The following is a 26913-nucleotide window of genomic DNA, read 5'->3' as shown; positions in this document are numbered from 1 at the left end:
GTGCTCAGGTGTTCTGAAACCAATTCTAATCTGAAGTTTACACACGACACGCGGGAGATGGTCGGATCCGGAATGAGAAATGGCAGTAGCAGAGAAGCCCGAGAGGACTAGAAGGCCCGCGTGTGTCGTAAAGCAGTGAGTGACAGCATCCCTTGCAATCCTCGTGATTCACGGGACCGACTGCGGCTTGCCCCTCAGTAAGCTGTGGCACCAGGGACATAAACCGTGGAACTGTCACTCACCCTCTCACTCTGCGAGGCGTGTTTACTGTCGTTAAGACTCTCGAGGTTAGTCATGCTGGGGATCCTCCGGACTATTCTAGCTTTTCTTTCCCCAGCTGACATCTACGGGGCACTCGCTAGGTGCCACGTCCTTCTGAGCAGCTCACGTGTGTCGCAGTGCGAAAGCTTCGGGCAACCCTGTGAGGTGCCTACCGTACTCTCCTCTTGCAGAAGCGGCAACTGAGGCACAGAGAGGCTAATTAACACGCTCAAGGGCGCTCAGCTGTTAAGAGGCAGAACAGAGATCCCAGCCCCTGAAATCTCACTCTACTCTCCAAATCACTAGTTGTGTACCTCGGGCAAGCGTCTCAGCGGTAAACCTCTCAGTGTGTCAGTGAAGGGGGCTAATCATACCCACCTCACAGGATTTCCCACCCCCTCCATTTTGAGGAGTAAGTGAGATCAATGTATGTGAAGGACGTGCTCCAAGTGCTCATATACCCTTTTCATGTTAATCACAGGCTTCTTTGAGTCACGCGGGAAATCACGTGGCTTGCACAAAGCCTCACTGGTAGAGATTTTCATTCCACAATGAAGTCCTGATTGTTGACGGTTAAAGAAAACCTTTCCAGGAAAGAACAGAAAAATCTCATCTTTTTGGGACAAGCCAGGGAAGACAAACATGAGAATGGGTGATAATGAGAGCTCCTGAAAAAAGCGCAGCAAAAAACATCCAACGCCATTTGTGAGTCAAGGACACGAGCGTCACAAATGTGGGAAGGATGGAGACACGTGTGCCAGTTCCCGCGTGGACGTGAAGCGGTTTCCAGGGCTCAGGGAAGGGCCCGGCAGGCCAGCCCATCTTCTGGCCGAAGGGCAGTGATCAAGAGGGTGGAGTGAGGCATGGATGCAGTGGAGAGAAAGGAAGACGGGGTTCCAGCCACGATGGCTTCAAGGCTGGGTCTCTAGGCAGGGTCAAGGCAGGGCTCCCACACTGTGGGACGAATGGGGCGTCTCTATCTACGGTGCTAGAGACACTGACAGCATGTAGGGCAGAAGTTGCTCCCAAAATGTGTTCCATAGAATCTCAGCAGCACAACTTTCAACAGGCACCCCACAGCGATCGTGTATTCTGTGTTCAGATAACGACGGGAGTTTCTGGTTAAACAAGGTGAATGAGATCTCCTTAGTACAGGAGTTCTCAAAATCTTTGATAGGAGAACGTATGTGGCAAATTCAAAAAAAGGGATCTATTTTGCGGCGTTTCTTGAGCTAATGTGCCGAAAGAACCTCATCGGCGGGAGGCACGCAGCGTATTTGGGATGCCCCAGAGCGTAGAGAAAAGATGCTCCATGAGTACCCCAGTGTTGGACAGTGGTCCCCAAATTAGTGTACCTCAGAATCTCCTTGAGGGCTAATGAAAACACAGATTCCTGGGCCCTACCTGCCCCCCACGATGAATTTCGGACTGGGGTGAGCCTGAGAATCTGCATTTCTAACAAGTTCCCGGTGGTCCTGATGCTGCTGGTTAAGGAATCCCATTTTGAGAACTACCTCTTTAATGCATTCCTTAGTCATATGGGGGCTTCCTAAAAGGATATTTCTTCTCAGAAATGACGAACAACAAAGGCAGAAAAGATACATTAGGGAGGGTCCAAAGATGGAAAAAAAAAAAAAAACTTAAGAAAAATGGCAGATGTCTTCTAATTCTGATGTTGCATTTAGATCCACCTTATTCATTACATTTTGATAGATGGAAAGGCTTTTAATTTCAGATTCCTCAACCTGCCTTGAATTACTGTTACTTAACCAACCGTCTTGGTTCCCTTATTAGACTGCAAGTTTCTCAAGGTCAAGGATTGGGTCTTGGTTAGTTTTTATCTCCTGAGATGCCTCTCACAAGGGTCTGTAGAGGAACAGTTTGCTTTCTGAGCCAAATTCCTTTGTTTTCCTCTCACGTTAACTAGACAATTTCGGGCCAAACCACAACTCCAAATTCTCTCCCCATTTGGCAAATAAATTTATAAATTCTTTAAGAAAATATTAATTCTGCAAACTCCAAGTGCGAGTCAGTGAGCACCACAACAGACCCCCAGGAGGGAAGTTAAAGACAGTTCTGAAAGCCCAGGTTCAGGTTCGGTGTTTGCTCAGAGTTAAAGTAGCACAGACACCAGGGCCACCCAAGACTCATGGTGAGGAAGGTCTCACCCACACCCACTGGTCAAACTCTGCAGGCAGAGGAAGGAAAGAGGGGTAAGATGGGGGTCCCCATGGGGAAGAAGGGAAGGAAAAGGAATCAGAAACAGGAGGAGGAAACCCCTCTTGGTTCAGATGACACATCAAGGTGGAAATCACTTATCAGTTTGTCCTGAGGATACTGCTAAGTGGATTTCCAAATAAATCCACACATTTTCCTCTTTCTTTCCTTCCTTTCCTGGACACTGTCAAATCTGTAGCTACCTTCCTCTCTGCATCTTTATAGAGGTGGCCTAGAATGACTCATTCCTGAAAGGTCAGCCTCTCTTTAGGAAACAGGGTGGCACCACATCCCTTACAGAAAGGGGTCTCCTACGCGCATGTGCGGGCCCACAGTGCAGGCGCCCGCGAGACCATCCCCACTGATCCAGAGAAATGCTCTAGGTGCCCTGGTTCCCTCTATGAAATCTCAGGGCACATCCTGACACAGTAGCTTTCTAGAGGAGTGCAGAAATAAACCATGGGTCTGTGCACCTAGCATTTGAAAAAGCATCAGGCTGGGGGTCAAGTCAAACAACTTGACGGGCATTTAAATTGAGGTAAAAGGAACAGGAGGCAGAATATATTTAATGACAGGCAACAGCCCCTTCAGATGCACAGAAGCACATCGCAAAGATGATACTTACAAATGAAATGTAACCATTTAACTTTACCACTCGATAATGAATTCCTTACACTACAATAATTTGCTGTAAAAAATAAATATATGTGTACCAGATGTCTGCTCTGCTCTAGGCAGGTCTAAAATGGATTTATAATCAGACAGTCTCATCTTGCTTGTTATGATCAACAAAACCATCTAATTTTTTTGATTCACATCAACCGTGGAACTTCTGGATACCGATCCTTTGAAGCCTCAAAGCGAACCTTCTGGTTTCTTATCAGGGAGGCTGGACTTTAAGAAGGGAAAACCGCGCTCTAGGACCTCACTGCGGAAATTGGAAGCTGTAATTCACAGCATGCTGGCTCGTGGCCGGGCTCTGGCTCGGGGGGCCACAGCACACGCTGAGCACGCCTTTACGTTCTGGGGATGTGCCTGCTCCCTTCCTCCAGGTCACATGTCACAGGGCAGTGGAAAGAGATAAACTATCTGTGGGACTCAATGGCTGCCACTCAGGAGACCGATAACCAAGGTGCCTAGTATGATACCCTAACCTGAACGTGTGTGAAACCTGGATGGACAGAAGCCGGGAGAACGCATGTCAAAACAGCCCAGTTTTCTGCCCTGGGGACCTTCAGGGCTCCTCTGGGGGCGGGCTGCTGCTCTGTTCTGAAGGACTCACGTGAATGGGCTGTGGTGGTGCTCCCTGACAGGGGCTGAGGGGTGCTCTGGCGTTCTGTGGGAGTTACATCTCTATGCTGTCCGCCTGCATCCAACACCTGCCCTCCTGCTCAGGTACACCCTGCACCCTTACTGGCTCGATTCACTTCTCACTGGTGCTGCGGAGCCTGAGGGCAAGGCTCTCCCTCTACACACTGCTGTTTTCTCTTCCTTCCGGAGACCTTGCCCAGCCTTGCACACGCAAGTGCTCAAGAAGTCGTTTCTCCTGGCTTAAGGACCCTAAGTGACTGGCCTACACTTGTTCTTCTTCCTCTTTCCACACTGCCTCCGCGACACCAGGAGGTAACCGGGGCACGTGTGCACACGACCACACAGGAAAGGGAAGGGTTCCTTGAGGACGAATGGGATTTTGACCGGCTGAAGCTGGACAGAACCAAATCCGGGGAGTCCTAACCTGTTCCAACTTGCTGGAAATACCTGGTTCTGGGTTTCGGTGGTGCTGGTATCCCCGGAGCTCCAGGTGGACTGGCCCTGTGGCCCCAGCATGGCTGCCCAGTGGTTCTAGGTGCTGGTGGTGCTTACTGGCACCAGAAGTGTCCCTGGAGCCCTAGGTCTGTCCGCGATTCCAGGTGGCGCTGGCATCATGGTGGAGATTCTAGAGCTCGGCATTTCCATTGGGATCAAACCAGTTCTAGCTGGCTCAAAGTGGTTGTGAATGGTTTCAACCAGATGAAAGTCGTTCTTGCTGGATCAAAACAGGCTTGCTCCTTTTAAATCTTGATAAGGCAGATGCCAATCGGTCATGACTGGCTCAAGCCTGTTTAAACACTGGGCTAGCTACCTCGTTATGGTTAGATTTGATCCAACGGCTCCCTGCGCCTGGAGCAAACCAGTTCAATCTAGCCTGAGCAGGGTCAGCTAGCTCAAAAGCAGGAGGCTGAGTCTGAACCACGCCTGTAACACCAAGTGTTCAAGTCACTGACTGCGACGTGCGTGAAAATCCAGGGATAAAGCTCTCGTGCTGGAGAGGTGATGCTCAAAATGACATCGTTCCTCATGCTACCAGCTTTCCAAAGTTTATGATCATATGTGCTTTTTCTTAAGACTGGCCATTGAGAACACAAGTATACAGCATTTATCCAAAAGGACTCAGGCACACCTTTTTTCTGTTGGCAGGTACACCATCCCAATCCGCTCTCCCCTACACTTGGGACTAGATATGCATGAGGTACGGGGGAGACCACCGTGGACAGCTCAGGCTGCCGCACCCACCCCCGGCACGCCCTTACCTTGATCCTGCTCACGGCTTCCTGGGCCTGCATCATGCGCACGTTTTTGGAGGGAGTTTTGTCTGAGAGCAGCTGGGTGGAGCCAAGGTAATTGGCAGCAAAAATGATCCCATCGATCAAGTCTTCGGGGTCACAGGGTCCGGGAACTGGAACACACAGAGCCGCAGGGGTGAGTGAAGCCACCCTGGGGTGGGCCCCACAAATAGCTGACTGCACAAGCACCCTCCCCGACTGCTCAGTGCCAGCACAGGTGGCCCCCGCGGTGGAGACCCTGAGCAGGTGCATCACCCTGCCAGTCCAAGGCACCTCTCCGGGTCTGCCTTCACTCACACCTTGTTTTCAGAGGGAAGAAAGAATTTCTTCTTCATCCACTTTGCCCAGGCCATTTACTGGGAGAAATGATGTGTTTATTTAAATATGAAACACACAACTCAGTGACAAAGGATGTTGTTTTTCCTGTTAGACTGGGAGCCCTTTGGGGACAAAAGACCATGTCATGTTCGTCTTTGGCTCGCATGTCTAATCAGTGCCTGTCACCCAGGGGGCATCAAATAAATGTTTGCCAGACAAATGGTTAGGTGAGCAGGAGGCTGCTTTATTAGAAAACCTCATTTTAAAGCGCCACGTTCGCATCTCTCCCTTCCACTTTATGCATAATGGGGAAAACAAATCTTACCAATCGGAAAAATGGGCATTTGTTTGAGAAGGTCTGGATCCCTAGAATGGCCTCTGACCCCAGCTCTGTGAGGCAGAGGACATTACCCTGAGTCCCCTGATGTCAACCTTGCTGACTTACAGGCTGTGGTGTCCCCGGCTTGCAGCCACACACGGATCAATTCCGAGGAAAAGCAGAATTTTCTGTTCTCACTGACCAGCCTTTTAAATTAAACCTTACTTTTAACATATTTAAAATGGGGGCATCTGATTCTAACCATCATCACCTGCAAACTCTACTTGAGATTCAAACATGTCTGGGACTAATAAATGACTTGAGAACAGATGCACAAAGAAAGGCGTTTTAATTCTGCAGTGAAAAACATATGTATTTTCTTTGGCTTGAATGCCATATTTGGGGAGATTAAAATATACATTTTTAACCCACTGTTAAAACCCCAGGCTCTTAAATTAGATAACTGGCAAAGGAAACAATTTGCTTTTTCCTTTTGGAAAGCTAATCTGAAATGATTATTTTTATCCCTCAATATCGAGCTCATCTTGAGCTTAACCAGCTGCTTCCCATGGATAAGCTACTTATCAGAGTTCAGTCTTAAAACAATCTTATCGTTTTCCTAAAGCCAAGGTGGTGGCTGACACAAAGAAATTAACAACATTTTAGGAAAGGCCTTCACCAAGCATCTGCGTAGTCAATAAATAAGGAAACGTGTTGTTTGCCATATTCTCGATCTTTCCAAGAAAGGCTTCTGGCGAGTGATACTCAGCCAAACCGGCCTCAACTACGTGCCAGTGGTTCACCTTCTTCTCCAAGGTCACAGACGTCCCGTGCTGAAACTTTCATAGAGGTGAGAAGGATTCAGGGTATTGGCCACATACAGTTTTAGTTGTCCAGCCGGGAAGCACTACTCTAACTAAAATAACACATGGACGGGTTTGGAACCTACATTACACTTTGTAAAAAAGTAAAAGATTATCAGTCTCCTATCATAAATTCCCGTGCGGGGTTTACAGTGTTAAACATAATCATGTTTGCCCAAACAGGCATGGAGCAAAAAGATCTCATCTGGGATAGTAACTTTTAAAAACCTTCCATTTATTTTGTGAAAATAATGAATGTTAAAAGAAAGATAAAGAATTAACCACGTACTTCTCTACGGGCCTTCCAGGATTCTATGTTCATCTCTGAGTTAGCGCTATTCCCCGAAGAGGGTCTCTCGTCAACCATGGTGACTGTGGATATGCGGGTAGGTTTAAAAGCAATCCAAACAATACTTAAATGACTACATAAATGCCGACCAGTCAAGAGACAGTTACACTGGACCTAAGTAAATTATGCATTTGAGATATGATCTAAGGCCACTGATCCTCCAGGGATTTTGAGGATAATCAAATGTCACTGTTGCTAGATCATACCCTGGGAAAAAAGCCGTTATGTTCGTAATTTCATTTTAGAATTTTTTTTTTTTTAAGTTAAAAAAAATTCACATTATACTGGTCCTAAGTCAAAGAACTGCAGGTTTCGTTTCGGCCTTCTGGAACGTGTTTGTCCTTTCAGGGAGGGCTCCGTGTTGCTCACACGTTATGTCCTCATGCCTTCGTGAATGCTGAGTCTGGGGGAGCGTCGCTGAAGAAAAATGGAATTTCCAAACTTCCAAAAACTCCCCGAGGAATACTCATGGAATTCTTGGGCCTCACAAAAATGGCACGAATAATTCACAGGTTACTCAAGAAAGAAACCTGAGTGAAACAAACCTATGAGCTTGACCGAGGCTGCAGGACTGCAGGGTCATAAAGGTCTAAGAATCCTGGTAATTCATTCTCACACTGACTATTCATTCATGGGATCCAAGGGCCAGACAGAGCTTCACAGTGGTGTTCTGGGTGGTTTCTAGTCCCCAGAAAATCCTTTTTCAAGAAAATGTCAAACTACCCTACCTGAAAAACTAACCTCCATCCTCTCTGGTAGAGGGTCGTGGCACCTCTAGCTAATGAGCACCTTTGTGTGGATGAGGAATAGGCACTCCGTTTGTGGGGCCTGACCTCAAGCTGAGCTGTCCCGCGTGGGCCAAGTTCTGACCCCACTAGGCCTCCTGAACGGGTGCCCTTGAGCAGTGAATCACCTGCACAACCATACGTGGCCACCCTACACAGAATACCATTTACCTGGAGAGCTGTGGAATCAGACTGCCAGCTCACAGCCTGGCTCTGAAACTTGCTAACTGTGTGATTTTGGGAAAGGCACTCACCTCGGCTTGAGTAAAAATGCCTCAGTTCTCTCCTGTGTAACATGGGGGTGTGAAGTCCACTTCACAAGATAGATATGAGGATTCAATAAGTTATTACATGAAGACCGTGTATCACAGAGTACAAGCTTGATAAATGTTACTACACTTAACTCATCCAAGCAAGAGATGAGAATTATTGGGAAGGTCTTTTTTTTTCCCCTTCCCTAAATTTAGAGGACCAAAAGTCTCCTTTAAACTTCATACCCAGTTGAGTGGTTCTTGATGGATGTAAGAGGTGTCCTGGACTAGAGGAGAGGAGATTTGGATTCAGATGGAATATGACCATTTCTAAGCTGGAAACAGCCCTCAGCCTCCATGCACCCTCTCTTGGGTTCTCAGGGACAGAATCAGCAAAGGTGAGGAGGGAGGTGAGGAATCTTTGACAGGCTCGCGGCTGTTTTCTTTTAGTTTAAAATTCTCTGATCATTAAGACTGTGAATAAGTGGTTCTGTGGCCTTTCTTCCCCACTATGGTCTTACCGCCCAGTGCTTCAAATACCCAAAATGCTAGAAGATTCATGCACGACTCAGTACTCAATTGCTTCCTTTTCAGCTCTTACCTTCAACGTAGGTTGGGAATGAGGCCAAGCTTTTTCTTGACTGTAATCAAGACAAAGAGGTTTCAGAAAGGGCAAAGTGTGATGAAAAATGCATTAACACAACTTTATCCATGCAACATGAAAAATAAATAGATCACCAATGACAGATATTAATCAGGTGTCGACCGTTCTTGGTTATTACGGAGAGAAAGGTGTGAACAGACACACACACTTCTTATTAGAGGTTACCCAAAGCCCAGAACATCCATTCATATTTTAGGTAACCTGAAAATCTCACATTCCACAATTAGATGTCCATCCGCTTAAAAAGTTTCTAAGTGAAAAACTGTTAGATGAGTAAAAGCACCAACAATGTGATTATATGTTGAAATCAAGAATTCTCTTGGGGAATTTTATTTCCCTTCAGGTCTTTGCTTCAGTCATCTCTCACTGTGCTAAAAATGTTTGCCAGAGTTTTCCTCTCCTTTTGTCCCTTGTTGGTTTAAAAATTCCATCACGTAAGTGATTAGTATATGTTACCTTAACATAAGAACATAAACAAAGGAGTGGATTGAAAACTGTGGAATTTCTTATACTAAGTAACACCTCACAGCAAGGGTCTTCCAGCAGCATCGTTGGGCTGTGGGCATGATTGGCTAGAAACCTTCTAGAACCTGACTGGACGGCAGTTTCAATGCTAGGTTGCAGAGAAACAATACTTACCATTTGGTTCCTCCCGTAACTGAGTGGCACAGAGAACTCTGAGTGGCCTAAGAGTAGGAAGTTCATTCCCGCTCTCGCCACAGAATTTGTACCTGATGTGTTGGAGGCAGGGTGATGTGAGCATTGCAGGAGAGTGGAGAGCCACTGTCAAAAACAAGACTCCTTCAAACGAGCAAAAAGGAGGGTCTGCAAGGCCCAGGGCTGTCCTCAGAAAGCCTAAAGATTTTCATGGCTAAGAGTCTAGTGGGTATGTCATTTCAATCTGTATGTTTTAGAAAAAGGGTATCTTATACAGCATAGCTGCTCAATGGGTTGATCTGGGTTGATGGTAAACTCTGGGGTGCCTGGCGGCTGGGAGAGGTAGGGCCTAAAAGAGGGGGGACATCAGGGGAACAGCTCTGTCTTGTAGCACCTTTGTAGCAAAGGGATGACTAATTAATAAATACCTGCACAACACTCTAAAAATAGTAGTGTTAGCTGTTCTATTAAAAAAAAAAGGGAGAGGCAAACACACCCAGGCTTAAGACTCTGTTTCAATTCAAGACAATGACAAGAATTCAACACGAATCACACAACATAGCACACAAGGCAACCTGTCAGTAAACCTTCCGGAATGTGCCCGCGGGGATGAAATGGTTCGTCACACCGAAGACGGTGGGTTTCTTATTTCAGAAGGGATAACCTTTAAGGAAACTACAAATACAAGTCCACTGGGAATGAAAGGTCATTGGCTCCTTTTGTCCCTTGCTGGTTTAAAAATGCCATCATGTAAGTGATTAGTATATGTTACCTTAACATAAGAACATAAACAAAGGAGTGAATTGAAAACTGTGGAATTTCTTACACTAAGTAACACCTCACAGCAAGGGTCTTCCGGCAGCATTGTTGGGCTATGGGCATGATTGGCTAGAAACCTTCTAGAACCTGATCGGATGGCAGTTTAAATGCTAGATTGCAGAGGAACCTCTGCATTTATGGAAACCTGCTAAGCTAAGATAGGTGGACAGGAAGAAAGAGAACTACAATTTCAACTTCAATGGTGCTTGACATTGGTTTTACTTTTTCGTTGATCCAAGGGAGAAGAAAGGGTCAGCTGAGGGGCAACAGCCAGCTCTAATTCTGGCTAAAAACAACAAAAACTGTGTAACTTCACGGTATGTAGATGGGAGCCAGTCTTCACAAAGACTAAAGATCTTAAAATTAGTATTTCCCAACCACCTTCCTCGTCCTTGCCCTCAACAGCAAGGGGCCTGGGGTAGAGAGGGTTTACTTTGTTTAATCAAAATGGGTTGGCCTCCAGGTACACCCAAGAAGCCAACTCAGACTTTCTTGGCCTATTAGGATACTTTTCTGAATGCTCACTTCAAGGACAGTCCCCAGATTTTAGCAGAAGCTACGAAAGGATTACTTGAGTCTATAGTTCTAAAAGCTGCCGTTTTTATTTAGAGCCACAACGGAGGGCATTTGGTACATTTACTTATTCTCTATTCATAAGCTCATGACTGGCTTTCTTTAGTCTCTGGGGTAGTAAGTTTTTTACGAAAAGAGTTTTGAGAAATGAAAGAATCTCTAATTATTGCACACAAAGAGGATTTTCATCATTATTTCTAAGGATATGCAGAAACATGTGCCAAGTCCTGTAGGAACTGAGAAATAACACATTTGCCTTGCTTATTATATCTGATGAATAATCAAATGCTGAATATTCAGATGTCTGATTAGCCCTTTGTTTCCTCACATGTGGACAGAGATGAACATGAGTTGATCCTTCACATTCAAGAATTAATAAAGCCACAGTCAAGAAGATGAAAGGCCAAAGTCCTTGGGATTTTGCAGGAGACACTAAACCACGGGCAGAGCCAGGAGACCCGACGACTGGAGTCATGACATACAAGTTACCTTGTCCACGCAGCGTGTGGCCTGCGGGCACTTTTTGCCCCAAGGGCAGAAGACCCTGGCATTCAGACCCTGGGCCCACAGGAGCTCTGGATTCACAGCCTGCCCTGACCCCTTGTGGGCCCTAGACCTTGGGTAAGTCACTGAGCTTCTATGCTGCCTCAACCACAGTGTGAGGACAGTGAGTCTTACACCTCACAGAATTACTGTAAGGATTAAATGAGATACTATCTATGATTTGCTTGGCCCGATGCCTGACCGCTGTAAATGCTCGAGAAACGGCCGCTTTTTATTAGTTATGATCACTGTGGCCTTGATTCTTTTCTTCTTGTTTCTTGTTCTCACCCATCCATGTACTATGAACAAAGGATAAGGCAGAGCTGTGGGATCTAGGGTCCGGAGAAACAGTGACCTAGTTACCCTCCGTTCCCATGAGGTAGGGTCTGAGGACAAGACCAGAGGAGGACAAAGCGTATTTCACATTTAAATTTTAATGTTGGTGTGATTTCAGAGAAGGTCTCCTTATGTTCGTTTGGGTTAACATACACAGGTTATTTAAAAATCTACGTCTCCCTGTGTGAATAGTTAATGGCAAACGTGTGTGTACTCAGTGATGCTTCAAGGGTAAATTTTAATGAAGACTCCCTTTAGAAGTGATCTGCCACTCGCTGTGAAATGGAAACCGCTTCCTTTTGTCGCATGTAACGTAATATGCTTAACAAAAGGGAGGAAAAGGAGACGGTCATTGACTATATGCTTTACCTCTTTCGTGCACAGCCTCGGCACTGGCTGGGCTGGAGTGAGCTGAACCCACCTGGAGACCACATAAGGCACAGGCCCACAGATACCCGAGGCCACTTCATAAATAGCTGGGGTGGCACTTGGCTGCGGGTCAAAGGACAACAGTGTGGGAAAAGGCAGCGCCCCCCCTCCAGGAGGAACACCTGCCTTTTTACTACCTTGCTTGGAAGCAAGCATCATTTAGTAGCGCGACCACGTGACTTGCTGTCGGAGAGGGACACTTCCGGGCTGTGCTCTCTAGGAGTCCTTAGCCACACACGACTATTTAATTAAATTGGAATAAAATGCAAAATTCAGTTCCTCAGTCCCAAGAGCCACATTTCAAGCGCTTCCTAGGTGCATGTGGCTAGGGACCACCATATAGGATAGCACAGAACTGAGTATTTCCACCAATGCAGAAAGTTCTCTTGGATAGGGAAGAGTGGAGGGGCGCCTGGGTGGCTCAGTCGGTTAAGCGTCTGACTTGAGCTCAGGTCATGATCTCATGGCCTGTGAGTTCGAGCCCCATGTCGGGCTCTGTGCTGACGGCTCAGAGCCTGGAGCCTGCTTTGGATTCCGTGTCTCTCTCTCTCTGCCCCTCCTCCGTTCACACCCTCTCTCCCTCTCAAAAATAAACATTAAAATTTTTTTTAAAAAAAGAAAGGGAGAGGGGTGCTCACTAGCTGCACTGCTTGCACAACAGGTGTGGACTGGAAGCCACCCCAGGTAAACCAGGACCAGTGGTCATCCTGATGCCACGAGAGATATTTCACTTGGGCCTGAAATAAACGGGTACTTAAGAAACCAGTCCATTTCCCAAACCGAGGTTTGTAATACCCCGAGGAAGGATGCTGCTACACAGAGTTCTTCCCCTCCAGTTTCTGGCACTGTCCTGGAGAACTTTCTGGAATGATGGAAATTCTGTGTCATCTCCCCTGTGCGATGCAATAGCCACAAGTGACATGTGGCTACTGAGCACTTGACCTGTGGCTAGCGTGCCTGAGAAGGTGCACTTCTGTGTCGTTTATTAATCAAAATAGACACCTGTGGCCGGTAGCTACCAGGCTGGACGGTGCGCCTTCAATCACCGAACTCCAGGCTGGAGAGGAGAAATCCGCATTTCTCTCCCGCGAGGGGAATTTGGGGGATTTGGGCAGGAAGCTGAAGAAAGCTCACACCAGAAGAGTAAGACAACACACGGGCCGGTGGCTTCTGGAACAAAACGGCACCCTACCTCTTTATTCGAGGAGGCCTCCGCGGGGTCGCTGGGGTGAAGGGGTATGCTCGAAGACTCTGCCCCCAGGGGAGGGGAACTGCCAGGAGACGGGGACTGGAACACAGCAAGGGAAGGACACAGTGAGAATTGGGGGGGTAAGGGAACACCCGGCCGGGGCAGGGGTCAGAGGACAAGGCCCCACAGAACCGAACAAACGCTTCCTCAGTGACCAAACTTTCTTGCAGAGAAGCTACCAACAGTACATAAAAGGCCTGCATTTTTTGAGCTCTTTTATTTCTATTCATGTTTTTCATTTTAGAGGTGGGGAGGGGCAGAGGGAGAGACAGAATCTTACACAGACGCCACGCTCAGTGCAGAGCCTGACGCAGGGCTGGATCCCAAGACCCTGGGATCATGACCTGAGCCAAAATCAAAAGTCAGACACGCGACCGCCTGAGGCACCCAGGCGCCCCTTGAGCTCTTTTAGATTCCCACCATATTTTCTTGTTTCGTTTCTGTTTATTTATTTTTGAGAGAGACAGACAGAGAGACAGAGCATGAGCAGGGAGGGGCAGAGAGAGAGGAGACACAGAATCCGAAGCAGGCTCCAGGTTCTGAGCGGCCAGCACAGAGCCCGACGCGGGGCTCGAACTCACAGACTGCGAGATCATGACCTGAGCCGAAGTCCGAAGCTTAACTGACTGAGCCACCCAGGCACCCCTCCCACCATGTTTTAAAGGAAACTTTTATAGCTTTGCCATTTTGTTCCTCCTTGGGCCAAGTGTTTAAACATAGCAAAAGGTGAATAGAGTCCTAAACGAATAAAGCTAACAGGGATACACATGAGTCTGTGGTTTTTAAAATTCTGACAAAGACTTTGGATACTAATGGTCTTACAAAACCACCTGCCCAAGATTACCTGAATGGAAAAGGAAAAATGAAAGCAGGTATTTTTTAATTCAACATTTTAAAATGTTTATTTTTGAGATAGGGGAGGAGCAAAGACACACAATTTGAAGCAGGCTCCAGGCTCTGAGCTGTCAGCACAGAGCCTAATACGGGGCTGGAGCCCATGAACCGTGAGATCATGACCTGAGCTGAAGTCAGAAGTTTACCCAACTGAGCTGCCCAGGTGCCCCCAAACAGGTATTTTTACTTATTTTTCATTTTTTTTTTTTTTTACTTGAGAGTGAGAGAGCATGTGTGAACGAGCAAGGGGCAGAGAGAGAGAGAGAAAGAATCCCAGGAGGGGGAGAGGGGGAGGGGGAGGGGGAGAGAAGCAGGACTCACCCAAACCAGGGCTCGTATTTTACCCAAAGCAGGGCTCGTGTTCACCCGAAGTGGGGTTCAAACTCACCCAATGTGGGACTCGAACTCATGGACCGTGAGATCACGACCTGAGCCAAAGTCAGATGTTAACGAATGAGCCACCCAGGCACCCTGAACGTGGCAGCTGGGACTGATGACCAGAAACCACACTACCTGTATTTCTCTAGTCCAGATTTCAAGTATTTTTTTTGGATTTAATCCACAGGCCATTGAAAATTCAGAGAAATTTCAGCATCCAAACAATATGACCTTGGCTGCTCTTGAAACAGTTCAAATATCTTTTATTAAATGATAGGTTTGAAAATAAGGGGTAGAAACATAGCTTCGGGGCATATGGTCCCCATCAGATGTGTTACTGCCTCTGGTGGTGGCACAGGTAGGTCTTGCTGGACGGGGAACAGGAAGCCCCAGGTGAGGGCCCAACACAGCATGTGCTCCGTAAACACCTTCCCAATGAACAGCCAAAAAATCAAGCCAGCAGGCCGGAGGGTGGGACTAGTACGGGCGCTGGAAACCCTCCCCAGCCAGTACCCAGACATCTCTGCATGTGCTCCTGAAATCCTGACAGATGAAGGGCATCTTCAGGCAAGCCACAGGGATGCTGAAGAATACAGCAGCCAAGGTCCTCTGACGGCAAGGATATACCCCGCTTCACCATTTGTTGAAGTCTGATAGAAAGCCTAAAACGGAACCCACGTGACCATCTGTTCTCTGAAGAAGCGTGGCCGTGTGAGGGGAGGTACGTCCCAGACAACGGAAGCCGGGTCAACCAGTGACAGCTGAATCTGTTTCTGATCTCTTGCAACTGGCCCCCTTGGGAAAACCGAGATAGAAACAGTGGCACAGGACCTCTGCATGGAAAAGGAGAATGTTCCACAAGATTGGTTGTGCTGAGTAGGGGAGGGGGTACATTAATACACAGTCCGTTAAGCGTCCGACTTCGGCTCAGGTCATGATCTCGCGGTCCGTGGGTTCGAGCCCCGCGTCGGGCTCTGTGCTGACAGCCCAGAGCCTAGGCCCTGCTTTAGATTCTGTGTTTTCCTCTCTCTGCACCTCCCCTGCTCACTCACTCTCTCTCTCTCAAGAGTAAACATTAAAATAAATAAGTAAATAAATAAATAAATAAATAATGGGACTTCAAGGAGCATTATGTGAAATCATAAAAAAAAAAAAAAATACATCTTTTCCAGAAAGTCTGGATTACAGGAAAACACAGGGGGCACCAAATGACCTGGACGATGATGTGGTGAAATGCAGTTTTATTCACGCTGAGGCTATTCCTGTGAGGCCTGGATTTGATTTCCATGCCCACAGACCTGATTCTGGGCAGGGAAATGAAGACCAAGGAGCTTCTTAATCATTCACAGGCAGAAATCAGCCACTGCCCAGTGAAGCCAAGAGTGTGGGCGCAGGGTAAGAGCAGACGTAAAGGACCCCCTAACTCCACAGCCCCTGGACGCAAGAACCGAGTCCTACATGCCTTAAGAAAATCCCACGCAGAAGTTTTTATTTGGCCCCCAAGAGAGCTGAGGGGTACTGGCTGAGGTTAGCTTAGTGTGGACCACTCAAAATTAATGTAGGAAAGTCCTCACGAGATTACAGGGTCTTTAAAGTTTCCCACTTTTTCAGATTTGAAGAGCTTCCTTAGATATTTACATCTAGGTTTTCCCCCAACCAATTTCCTCTGTTGCAAAGATTTTAAGGGTCTGGTCCCTGGGAAGCTAGTACAGCTGGTTTTTCTTTAATTGCTTGGTTTGAGGGCTGTGTTACACCTTCACTTAAAAAAGAAAGAAAAGAAAAAAGAAAAAAAATCTTCAAAAGAGCCCCTCAGTTCCTATTTCCTCATCTAACCATCTTCTCTGGAAAATCTTCTAAAAATGGATTCATTGCAACACTGGGAACATGGGATCCTCTCAGGATGATGTGAGAATGCAGGTTATCCAGACAGCAGGCTGGAATGTGGAAGAGGCAGGGCAGACCCCACAGTGAGGTGAAGTGACCAGCGCCCGGAGCCTGCTGGGGCACACGGGAGAGGAGGGACCCACACTGCCCTCATCAGGGACCACTTCCCCCCAGGGCACCACACTCTAGCCTTCTGCATGCAACTAAGCTCACTCACTTTTCCTTCCATTTGCATGCGCAGTTAATGACCTCCATCTAGAGAGTTCTCCCACGTTCTTTCCCACCATCGATGCTGAATTTGAAAGTACCTATCTTGCTGAAGTTTTCTCAGACTCCACTCACGGTATACGGTTCTCCCCTGATGGCTTGGGTCAAGTTCTGTAATTATGTGTGTGTCTGCCCTCTCCCAAGAACTCTGGCAGGGATCTTATCTTAATCATCTTTGGAATCCAAGGGCCTGGCCGTGGGGCTCATCAACAGTAGGCATTCAGTGAACATTTGCTGAATAAATGCCTTCAGTGTCGTTTCCAGCTTTACCATATTCTCCAACCTGCAGAAAGCAGGTCAACCACTGATCTCCTTCATTATTGTTTCCTGGCCGATGGGACGCCCCCTCCTTTTTTTAATGTTTATTTTTGAGAGAGAGAGAGAGACAGACAGACAGACAGACACACACAAAGTGCTAGGGGGGAGGGGCAGAGATGAGACACACACAGAATCTGAAGCAGGCTCCAGACTCCATGCTGTCAGCACAGAGCCCGGACCCATGAACCACAAGATCTTGACCTGAGTTAAAGTTGGACACCCAACCAACTGAGCCACCTAGGTGCCCTGAAGCCCTTTTCTGATAGCACTCCTATGATCTTACGTGTGGAATGTTAAACTTGCATTTTGAATTAGAACTCTGACCTGAGCTCCAGCAAAGCTCTTCTGAAGCTACAAGCTGTCTGCAAACGAAAGGCCCCCCCCCACCTGGTGGGAACCTACCACTCCCCACACCACTGCTGACAAAGTCAAGGTGGACAAGCGCCTTCAGGGCTGGCACAGCCCCCATGGAGCCTAAAAAAAAAGGTGTTTAGTATTGACTTATCTCAAATGTCTGCTTTACAAGCCCTTTGCCCCCTCACTGCCAGCTTCCGCCTTGCTGTACTCTCAAAAGTAGAGAGGGGTGCCTGGGCGCCTTGGTTGAGTGTCCGACTTCAGCTCAGGTCATGATCTCGCGGTTTGTGAGTTCGAGCCCTGCGTCGGGCTCTGTGCTGACAGCTCGGAGCCTGGAGCCTGCTTCGGATTCTGTCTCCCTCTCTCTCTGCCCCTCCCCTGCTCAAGCTCTGACTCTTTCAATAATAAATTAATGTTAAAAAAAAAATTTTTTTTTAAAGTAGAGAGAAAACCAGAAACTAGATAACACTTTTTACTTTCAAAGAATGTACTGGAGGCAAAGTGTAACCAATAAAATATGATACAAAAAGTGAGTTATTATTATGTATTTCTCTGTCCGAAGTCTCATGCCTTCTGGGTCACTGACTCGACATTGCATTTTAAGTCAACGAGACCAAGGATGGGAAGCAAAGGTGGGCGTGGAAATTCACAAAGTGCCACACAGGGCGTCTGTAAGGAGGCGTCTGTGATGTCCAAAGCCGACTCAGTAACTCCCTGTTCTGGTTCACTGCAGGAGGTCTTAAGCCGCTTGTCTTCTACAGGTGGTGTTCTAGCAGATTCTCCACAACCACGGTCCGAATTTTACTACCACAGCTCTGGGGCTCCACAGAGCAGAGCTCTCTCAGCTCGAAGAGTCTGGTTCCTCAGGGCCAGGGCAAGAGATGGATAGTCCCTTTGTTAGGCTGGAGACGGCCTCAGGATACAGAAGCATCCAGAGGAAAGCCAATCACTCATTTCATTTCCAATCGAACATCTCCCGGGGGCACACGCTGTACCTGCTGGCGGGAGAGGTGATATGTGCAGGGAAGCAAAGCGGGCAGAGAACTTATTCATTTATTCCTTCAACAGGCATTTCTGTGCCTACCTCTGTTTTTGATACTGGCTTGCTAAACAAAGAGGAAAGAGATGCTGTGGTCCTGTCCTGTATCCCTTTCCAGATGAGGGGGGGAGGCAGATGTGCGGAGGCAGGGCCGTGGCAGGGATATTCACCTGTACATGGGACGCGGGGCCGGGAGGGCGCAATTCTGTAGGAGGGGAGGGGTATACGTGCAACGCTTTATGGGGAAGGGGAGACTTCAGCTGAATCCTGAAAAGTGTGCAGTCTTCATGGAGCAGGATGGGATGGGGAGTGGAGGGAATGTTCTGGAAACAGGCAGGGAGGTCGAGCAGCTCTGCAGGAAAGTGGGAAATGAGCTGGCGGTCACGGACAAGTCACTGGAGCCTCGCTGATGACAAGTAGCCAGCACCTCCTCTCTGCCCAGAGGGTGGGGTTTTGTGAGCCGCTGGCCCGTTGTCTTCAGCAGAGAAGGTCCATCTAGGCCCTTAGGAACTGTTTCCTCAGTTGGACGGCAAACCCAAAGAACTGAGGGACCAAGTTAACACTTTCTGCTGTACCCTTCCCTTAATCCTTTCTCCCTTGACATATGCATGAAGAGAAGACTACGGCCTGGAAAAGCTGACTGGATGGTAATGAGAACACCCCCCAAACCAAAGGGTCCGCTGGCTCTTTCCAAGTAGACGGTGTTCTTCTCAGAAAAGCCCGAGGACGGAGCACAAAGCAGTGATCTAGAGACATACAGAGATCTGAAGAGACTTCTGGAGAGACTCCACTCACGAGATACACCGAGGGGAGTTCCACCGGGACCGTTCATTCATTTGCTGAACATGGAAATTCTGACGGCGTCTGAGGAGGCCCTGACCCCTGGCCTGCACCCAGGGAGCCCCTTGCTCAGCAGGGGAGACAGACGGACACACAAACGCAGGGTGTCCTCTGAAAGCAGTGGCCACTGGGTCCTCGAGGAGAACAAAAGTCACAGTAACACAAAAGCAGCCGCCACTCAGCTGACCACCCACGACGTCACTGTCCACCTCGACCCCTCTCTCCGGCCCACGTCTCTGGCGGCTGGTCTCTGTTGGGGCTCTTGGGACCATGTGGTGCTACAAGGCCACAAAGAAAACCAAACGGAAAGCCGGAAGCCTACAGGCGTGCTGCAGAGCAGAAGAGCGAGTACTTCTATGGTAAATAAAAAGCAGGAGTTTAGAACGAAGCAACGGGCCCCGTTGGAGGACTGCTCCAACCAGCCACGGATAACTGGGAGAGTTGGTGGAGTAACACCAGCTCACGAGGCGGACGCTAACCTAGCAAGAAGGATGGGACCAGGGGTGCTTTGAGAAAGCATGACTGGAATATCAAATCCATTAAGGGAGGCCCTTGAGAAACCTGTAGCAGCCCTCACATGTCTTTGCTGACACCGTCCTCTTTACGACTAGAAGGATCCCTTCGGATCACGCTGCAGACGTCACCATGTGAACTGAAGAAGGGTTCTACTGCATACATTCGATGGCTTTTTTTGTTTTTAAGTTACAACTCCTCAAATCAATACTTCTCCTTTGTTTTAAGAATTCACAGGTAGGTGAGGGGCACCTGGGCGGTTCAGTTGGTTGAGCATCCGACTTCGGCTCAGGTCATGATCTCCAGGTTGATGAGTTTGAGCCTCGCCTCAGGCTCTGTGCTCACAGCTCGGAGCCTGGAGCCGGCTTCGGATTCTGTGTCTCCCTCTCTCTCTGCCCCTCCCCCGCTCATGCTCTGTCTCTGTCTCAAAAATAAATATAAAACATTAAAAAATTTTTTTTAAAGAATTCACAGGTAGGTGAAATTATAACCTACATGTTATTAGTCAAAAGATAAAACTACTAAACTTCTGTTTATAATTTTGCGTATTGTTTCTCAAGATCAGGTTCTAACTAAATCCCTTCTTGCCTCCCCCCATACTTTGAAATTTTGGTGCTCCTTTTTGTTTTATGTTTATTTATTTACTTTGAGAGGGAGTCAGAATGCACGAGTAGAGGAGGGAGGCCTGTTGGTTGGTGGAAATAAAAAATTCCTAAGACACAGGATCTGGTCTTCATGTCCAACACCATCTGGCTTTCCAATATTAGGGGGTCTGTTTCCAAAAGCACAATGTGAGTCTAGGGAACATAAGGTCCATTTGTCCTTGGAAAGAGGCTGGGATAAAGAAGAAGAAGACTGGCATGTTTTAATTTTATAATGTGGCAGAACAAGTAAAGCTCTCGAGGTTTCAAGATAGCAGAAGGCTCCAGCCGCAGGAGCGGGCAGACCAGCATCTGAATCCCGCTCTCCCACTCACTGCTCTGACTCGGCGCCATTACTCAGCCTTCTCTGATCCTCCTGAGAATTGAGGAAACCGGTTACTACCCACCTCCTGGGGCGGACATGAGGATTCATCGGCGACCACGTACACAGGGCGCCAGCTCAGGGCCTGTGTATGCACAAAGCACACAACCAACGTCTGACGAGTCTTTTAAGATTCCAGCAGCAACGACAATCACTTCCCCCCATGGGGAAGTGCTCACCAGGATAACACGTACCCATGGAGATGCTTTCCTCGTGTCCCTCTTCTTGTTTCCTTCCTTATTAAACTTTTACACATGGCTAAAGTTAAAAAGCACGTAGAAGGCTCTCTAAAATCATACTACAATAGACTCTAAATTAATTTATAGGCCCCCAGACTCTTACTGGTATCTTGGTGAGAACCACACATTCCCGACTACGGCTGGGGGTATATACAACAACCGTGTGTGATTTCTGGCATGCCCGCTGTCTCCCAGTCCAGACAGCATCTTGCAGCGCAAGGGTTGAGGGTGATGCTATCATGGCGAGGGAGTTACAAAAAAAAAGAATCAGGTGCATATGCAGGCGTTAATTTACAACAAAGCCACCCCAAGACCTACCGAGATACCCTTCCGTGAGGACCTTGGTGAAAGACTCCGGCTGGCTCTAGCCAACCTTGAGCAGTCCCAGTACACGTTGGTCATTTCTTCCAAGGAAACTCAGTGACAAAAATTCCACGTTGACAAAAGGTAGGAGAAAAAAATCCTTTAAAAGTGACACAGTTTTGCCAAATGTGTGACTGGGTTATTTAGTAATTTCGCCTGTGTAGAGCGAGACGCAGCACCTGAGAATACATTTTTTTTAATTTTATTTTAATTTTTTTTTAACATTTATTCTTTTTGAGAGAGAGACACGAGTATGAGCGGGGGAGGGGCAGAGAGAGGGAGACACAGAATCCCAAGCAGGCCCCAGGCTCCGAGCTGTCAGCATAGAGCCCGACGCAGGGCTCAAACCCATGTGAGATCATGACCTGAGCTGAAGTCGGACGCTCCACTGACTGAGCCACCCAGGCACCCCTAGTTTTTTTTTTTTTTTTTAAAGTCACCAAGCAACCCACATACCCCATGAGGCCCAAGCACCAAGTGCTCATGGACCTTCTTCACTAGTGCTATGAACTGTGTCCCACCTCAAATTCATACGTTGAGACCCTAGCACCCAGTGGGGTAGTATGAGGAGACAGGGCCTTTGTGAGGTAATTAGGTCACAGGGATGGAGCTCTCGTAATGGGATTAGTGCCCGTACAAGAAGAGACACAAAAGAGCCTCCTTCCTGTCTCTGCTCTCCACGGTGCGAGAACACAGCAAGAATGTGGCCGTCTGCAAATAAGGAAGGGGGTCTAAACCAGTAGCTGACCATGCAAGCACCCTGATCTCAGAATTCCCAGGTTCTAGAACTGTGAGAAGTAAATACATTTTTTAATATGTTTATTTTGAGAGAGAGAGAGAGAGAGAGAAAGAGAGAGAGAGAGAGAGAGAGAACGTGTGCATGAGGCAGGGGAGGGGCAGAGAGAGAGAGAGGGAGAGAGGGAATCCCAAGCAGGCTCTGTGCCACACAGAGCCCAATGTGGGGCTTGATATCACGAGAACCGGGAGATCATGACCTGAGCTGAAATCAAGAGTTGGGTACCTAACCGACTGAGCCACCCAGGCGCCCCAATTTCTGTTGTTGAAGTCACCCAGTCTGCGGTGTCTTTCTTACACAGCAGCCCAGACTGACTAAGACAACCAGACACCTTTCACTAAGTACCTGTTGACTCCCATTTTAAAATACAACTTTAGGGGCGCCTGGGTGGCTCAGTCGGTTAAGCGTCCAACTTGGGCTCAGGTCATGATCTCACAGCTCGTGAGTTCAAGCCCCGCGTCGGGCTCTGGGCTGATGGCTCGGAGCCTGGAGCCTGTTTCAGATTCTGTGTGTGTCCTTCTCTCCCTGCCCCTCCCCCACTCGTGTTTTGTCTTTCTCTCAGAAACAAATAAACAATAAACATTTTTTTAAAATACAATTTTAATAAGCTCTGAGCAATCACGCCTCAATTTAAAAACTTCCGTGGTTCCTGCTTGTGTAGACAATAAATCCCAGACTCCACCCTGGCACTTCAGGCACTCCAAGGTTTGGCCTTAGTTTCTTCACCACTTTTCCCCCTTCCGGTTATTATTCTCTACCATCAAGCCAAACTGAGCTATTTCCTGCTTCCTGTATATAACCTGAGGGTTTTTGTGCACTGTCCTTGTCCATGTTCTTGTCTCAACTGCACATGTCCATGAGCCTCCAAAGCCTCATTTCCAGTGTTACTTCTTTAGTGAAATCTTTCCTATTCTCTTTGGTGAGTGGGAGCCCTCTCCCATGAGAATTGCTGATGTTTCACTAGTGCTGTTCTTTTTTTTTTTTTTTTAACGTTTATTTATTTTTGAAACAGAGAGAGACACAGCACGAACAGGGGAGGGTCAGAGAGAGAGGGAGACACAGAATCTGAAACAGGCTCCAGGCTCTGAGCTGTCAGCACAGAGCCCGACGCGGGGCTCGAACTCACGGACCACGAGATCATGACCTGAGCCGAAGTCGGACACGTAACCGACTGAGCCACCCAGGCACCCCTCACTAGTGCTGTTCTTATATACGTCACTTTTTCCTTTATGCTTTATTGAAATACTATAGGATAGTTTAATTACAATGCTTTAATAAGCACTATGAGGGCAGGATGTGATTATTTATTTTGAGGGAGAGAGAGAGAATGACCATGTACGTGACATGAGCAGGGGAGGAGCATACAGAAAGGAAGAGAGAATCTTAAGCAGACTTCACGCCAGCACAGAGCCTGACTCAGAGTTCAATCTCACAACCGTGAGCCGAGATCACGAGCTCGGAAGCTTAACCAGCTAAGGAACCCAGCATGTGATTATTTAAGGTTTACGAGGTTCTCCATAAAATATACAACAGGAGCCTGATAAATATGTCGAACACAGGGAAGCACGCACAGACATTGATCCTTTTGTACCGGAGGACAAAGAAGACACAAAATACGTTGATGCACAGAGTTGGTCCTGAACCCACGTAGCACTGCACTTATGTGCTCAAACAGTATCAGTACCCAAGTGCAGATCAGGGTTCTGTTCACTGATCCTTGATCACGGTCTCTTTGCTTGTCCGACACTGCTTGCAAATCACATGTCCTCATGTGACGAGTATTGTGGATACGACAAGAACTCTCAAAGGTAGCATTTCAAACAGACCATAATCAAGCACTTGGTCATTCAATTCCTCACCAGGCTGACCACTCCGGTTCTATATGGGATTTCAAAGGCGTGGTTGCCTGTGGCAGGTGATGGGACATAACCTTCTGCTCCAGGGACTGTGTGGGGCTTCGCGAGTTCCAGCATCCCCGGATAGCTTTTTTGCTGCGCATCTTGGTTGACCCAGCTTTATCCCCTTTCTCAAATAAACACACATTGTTTTCCTCACTGATTTAAGTTGTTTTAAATTCGCCCTGCTCCACGTTAGAGTTATAAAAAAAGAAACAAATATATGATTAGGTTTCTCTTGCTCCAAGACATGTTTGTGCTTTTGAAAATTGAAACCGGTTAAGAAATCCGTAATTACTCACTCTCAATTCAAACTATATTATCAATGCACATTTCTGTTTCCTTAATGTGGTGAAGTAGGAAAGTTAGCACAGGCATTGTAGGGGCATAATTATGTCATTAAAATGATAATAGCCTGGGCCTAATGAAGTGTTTTATATACACATTTATAATGGATTCAATTAATACCAATGGAACATTTTGAGATAACTGTCGGTTAAAATATTCTAACCATTTTTATTCTCTCTTTTCCCATGGGGGGGTTGGGGGGAGCGGCAGGGCGGGTGCTCCCAAGCCCTGGACCACCTTGGACCTCAGAGACAGCCTTGCAATGCAGGCGTCTCCTCAAAGAGAGGCATTCTCACTGTCAGCAAGCAATTCATTTTATTACCATCAAAAGGGCCTTAAGCTTCTGAAGCCACCGTCTCAAAGGCCAAAAAAAAAAAAAAAAAAAAAAAAAAAAAAAAAAAAGGCCGAATTAACTATTAACCAGTGTCATTATTTTAAGTTGAAGTAACTTACCAGCTGATAAAGCCCATCCGGAAATACAGGTTATCTTTTACCCTTTGAAAGGGCCTCACTCTGGGTGTTTGAAATGCATTACAATTTGTGATGGACAAGTGAGGGGGCCAACCTCTTATTTCCCCATCAGGGGCCTGCACTTTCCTTCCCAGACCTCCAGACCTGAGTTCCGTAAGAGGAAAAACTGAAGTCACTTGTAGTTTACGTTAAGCGATGCAGCCAAGAGCACGTTATTTGCTGTAATAACACATCACCTGCCAAGGACAGCCGCCATTTCTGGAAGGCTTACTATGTGCCGGGCCCTGTTCAGGGTACGTTAGGCCCATCACCTTGTCTAGCAAAGCAGTTCCTAATGCGTAAGACACCAAGCTCACTCATCGTCGTTAGCATCGTGAAAGCAAAAGACAACACAGAGAACAGAAGGGGAGGCCACGGGACCCACAGTCACTCTTTCATTAGAACACAATGCTGCCGGGGAGGAAGCAAAGAGCCCAGCATCTACGTGATCAAACGGCCTCCTCTCTCTACAGGTCGTCCTGACCTTCCAAGCAACAGGCGGACCTGGCTGCATTTCCCACCCACCCTGGGGAATGCCCACTCTCCTGCTCTGTTCCTATACCCCGAGCACGGAGGGAATCGCAGAGAATTTACAATCTCACAGTACGAGGGTTAGAACGCCGAGGGCGACGAGGCAAACATCATTCTGAAGCCCTGGGATCCACCTACCTCTTCATCGTGACACTCGAACTGGTACATCCAAAAATTCTCCATCTCTCCAGGTGCTATCTGGGCAGCAGGGCGAGCTCTGGTGCCTCTACTTGTGAGCTGAGGCTAACTCCTGACCTCAGCGCCCGTCTGGTGGACTGTTTCCAGGGTGTTAGATGCCCAAGTCGATAATGCAACTTGTAACAGGAGATGTGACCACCTCCCGGGGTGTCCGGCTCATCGGCATTAACCCCTGGGCGCCCGAAAGGCCCCCGGCAGTCGTATGTCACTGGTCGCGCGCCATCACCTGATGTCTGTGAGAAGGGGCCGGCCTTCCCCTTCTGGCAGTGACGCCTACTATTTCTGGGGAAAATAAACTCGGATCTGAGGTGCAACCAGAAACTTTCACACACTCTAAACTCTGCTACGTTTATAGAACCTGTGAAAAAGCACGCAGCTCGTGTAAAGGAGGGGTGGAAGGTGGGAAACGGGGGCCCTCTCGGTGCCTGCATCAGAATGCACCTGGGCACACGGTGCCACGCAGGGCCCATGCCTCTGCAGGCCAGGACGCTGAATGTAGACATGCCACCCCGTACATTTGCTGCGTGCCCCCAATATCCTTGCACTGCACCCTGAGTAAGAGGGATGTGGCAGACACACCAAAGAAAGCTGTACCCAGGGCCAGCATGGTTTGACCCAAATCAACAGGTAATCTCAAGTCAGGCTCAAGAGCTGGGCCTTGTCCACTGGCCCTTGGCAGAGGAGAGGAAGGTCAAGACAAATGCAGGTGGAAAAACGAACTGGAGGAAGCTCAGGGAAACAGGTGGCCAGGCTGGTTCCGAGGGCTGAAGATGGGACACAGACCTCCCAGCGCCAATCTACCTCGTAACAAGCCATGGCAATGGGGAAGGACACGGGTGCAAGAGAGAAGGAGGGCCCGGAGCAGCCGCGAGACTCAGCCTTAATGCTGGCTTCAGCCTCTCTTCTCACCAAGCCCTTTATCACACATGCTGACAGGTCTTTCTCTGCGTCTACTTGGTTAGTGAGCTGTGATAGGGTCAAAAGGTAGAAAAAAGAGAAGCCAAGGACCTGAACAGTTCACAGCTGCAAAATCCACCCATGCTGTGGCTTCCTGTGCTGTGGCCAACTCTGCAGGCCAGAGTTGGAAACAGGGTGTCCTTCTCTCTCCCTCTTGCCATGTTTCTGGCCATGCCTGCTGGCAGTCGGACTGCACCTACTATAATCCAGATCAGTGTGATGCAATTCCTATAGCTGTCGGTCCCCATTCAAGAAAGCCCCTTTCAAAATGGCGAGCAGTGCAGGAGCCCATTTACAGCACTGGGCATCTCTCAAATGCTTTCTTCTTTC

The 26913-nt window shown here is 47.9% G+C and overlaps 1 protein-coding gene across 5 annotated transcripts in view; it reads right to left on the bottom strand.

Annotated features, from left to right (window-relative positions):
- APBA1 (amyloid beta precursor protein binding family A member 1) overlaps positions 1–26913 on the bottom strand; it is a 203147-nt gene that overhangs the window by 22152 nt on the left and 154082 nt on the right. For 4 of the 5 annotated variants that reach the window (XM_047829175.1, XM_047829174.1, XM_047829176.1 and 1 more), the window contains exons 3-5: positions 13180–13275; positions 8568–8607; positions 5049–5194 (exon numbers count right to left, since the gene is read on the bottom strand). In XM_047829175.1, coding sequence (XP_047685131.1) covers positions 5049–5194; positions 8568–8607; positions 13180–13275 — 282 coding nt within the window. The remainder of the gene's footprint in view (positions 1–5048; positions 5195–8567; positions 8608–13179; positions 13276–26913) is intronic. The other variant, XM_047829179.1, reaches the window with a different exon arrangement.

Source organism: Prionailurus viverrinus, chromosome D4 (assembly GCF_022837055.1).
Source record: "Prionailurus viverrinus isolate Anna chromosome D4, UM_Priviv_1.0, whole genome shotgun sequence".
NCBI lineage: Eukaryota > Metazoa > Chordata > Mammalia > Carnivora > Felidae > Prionailurus > Prionailurus viverrinus.
The sequence above is the reverse complement of the archived record's forward strand: the minus strand, read 5'-3'. Positions and strand labels throughout refer to the sequence as shown.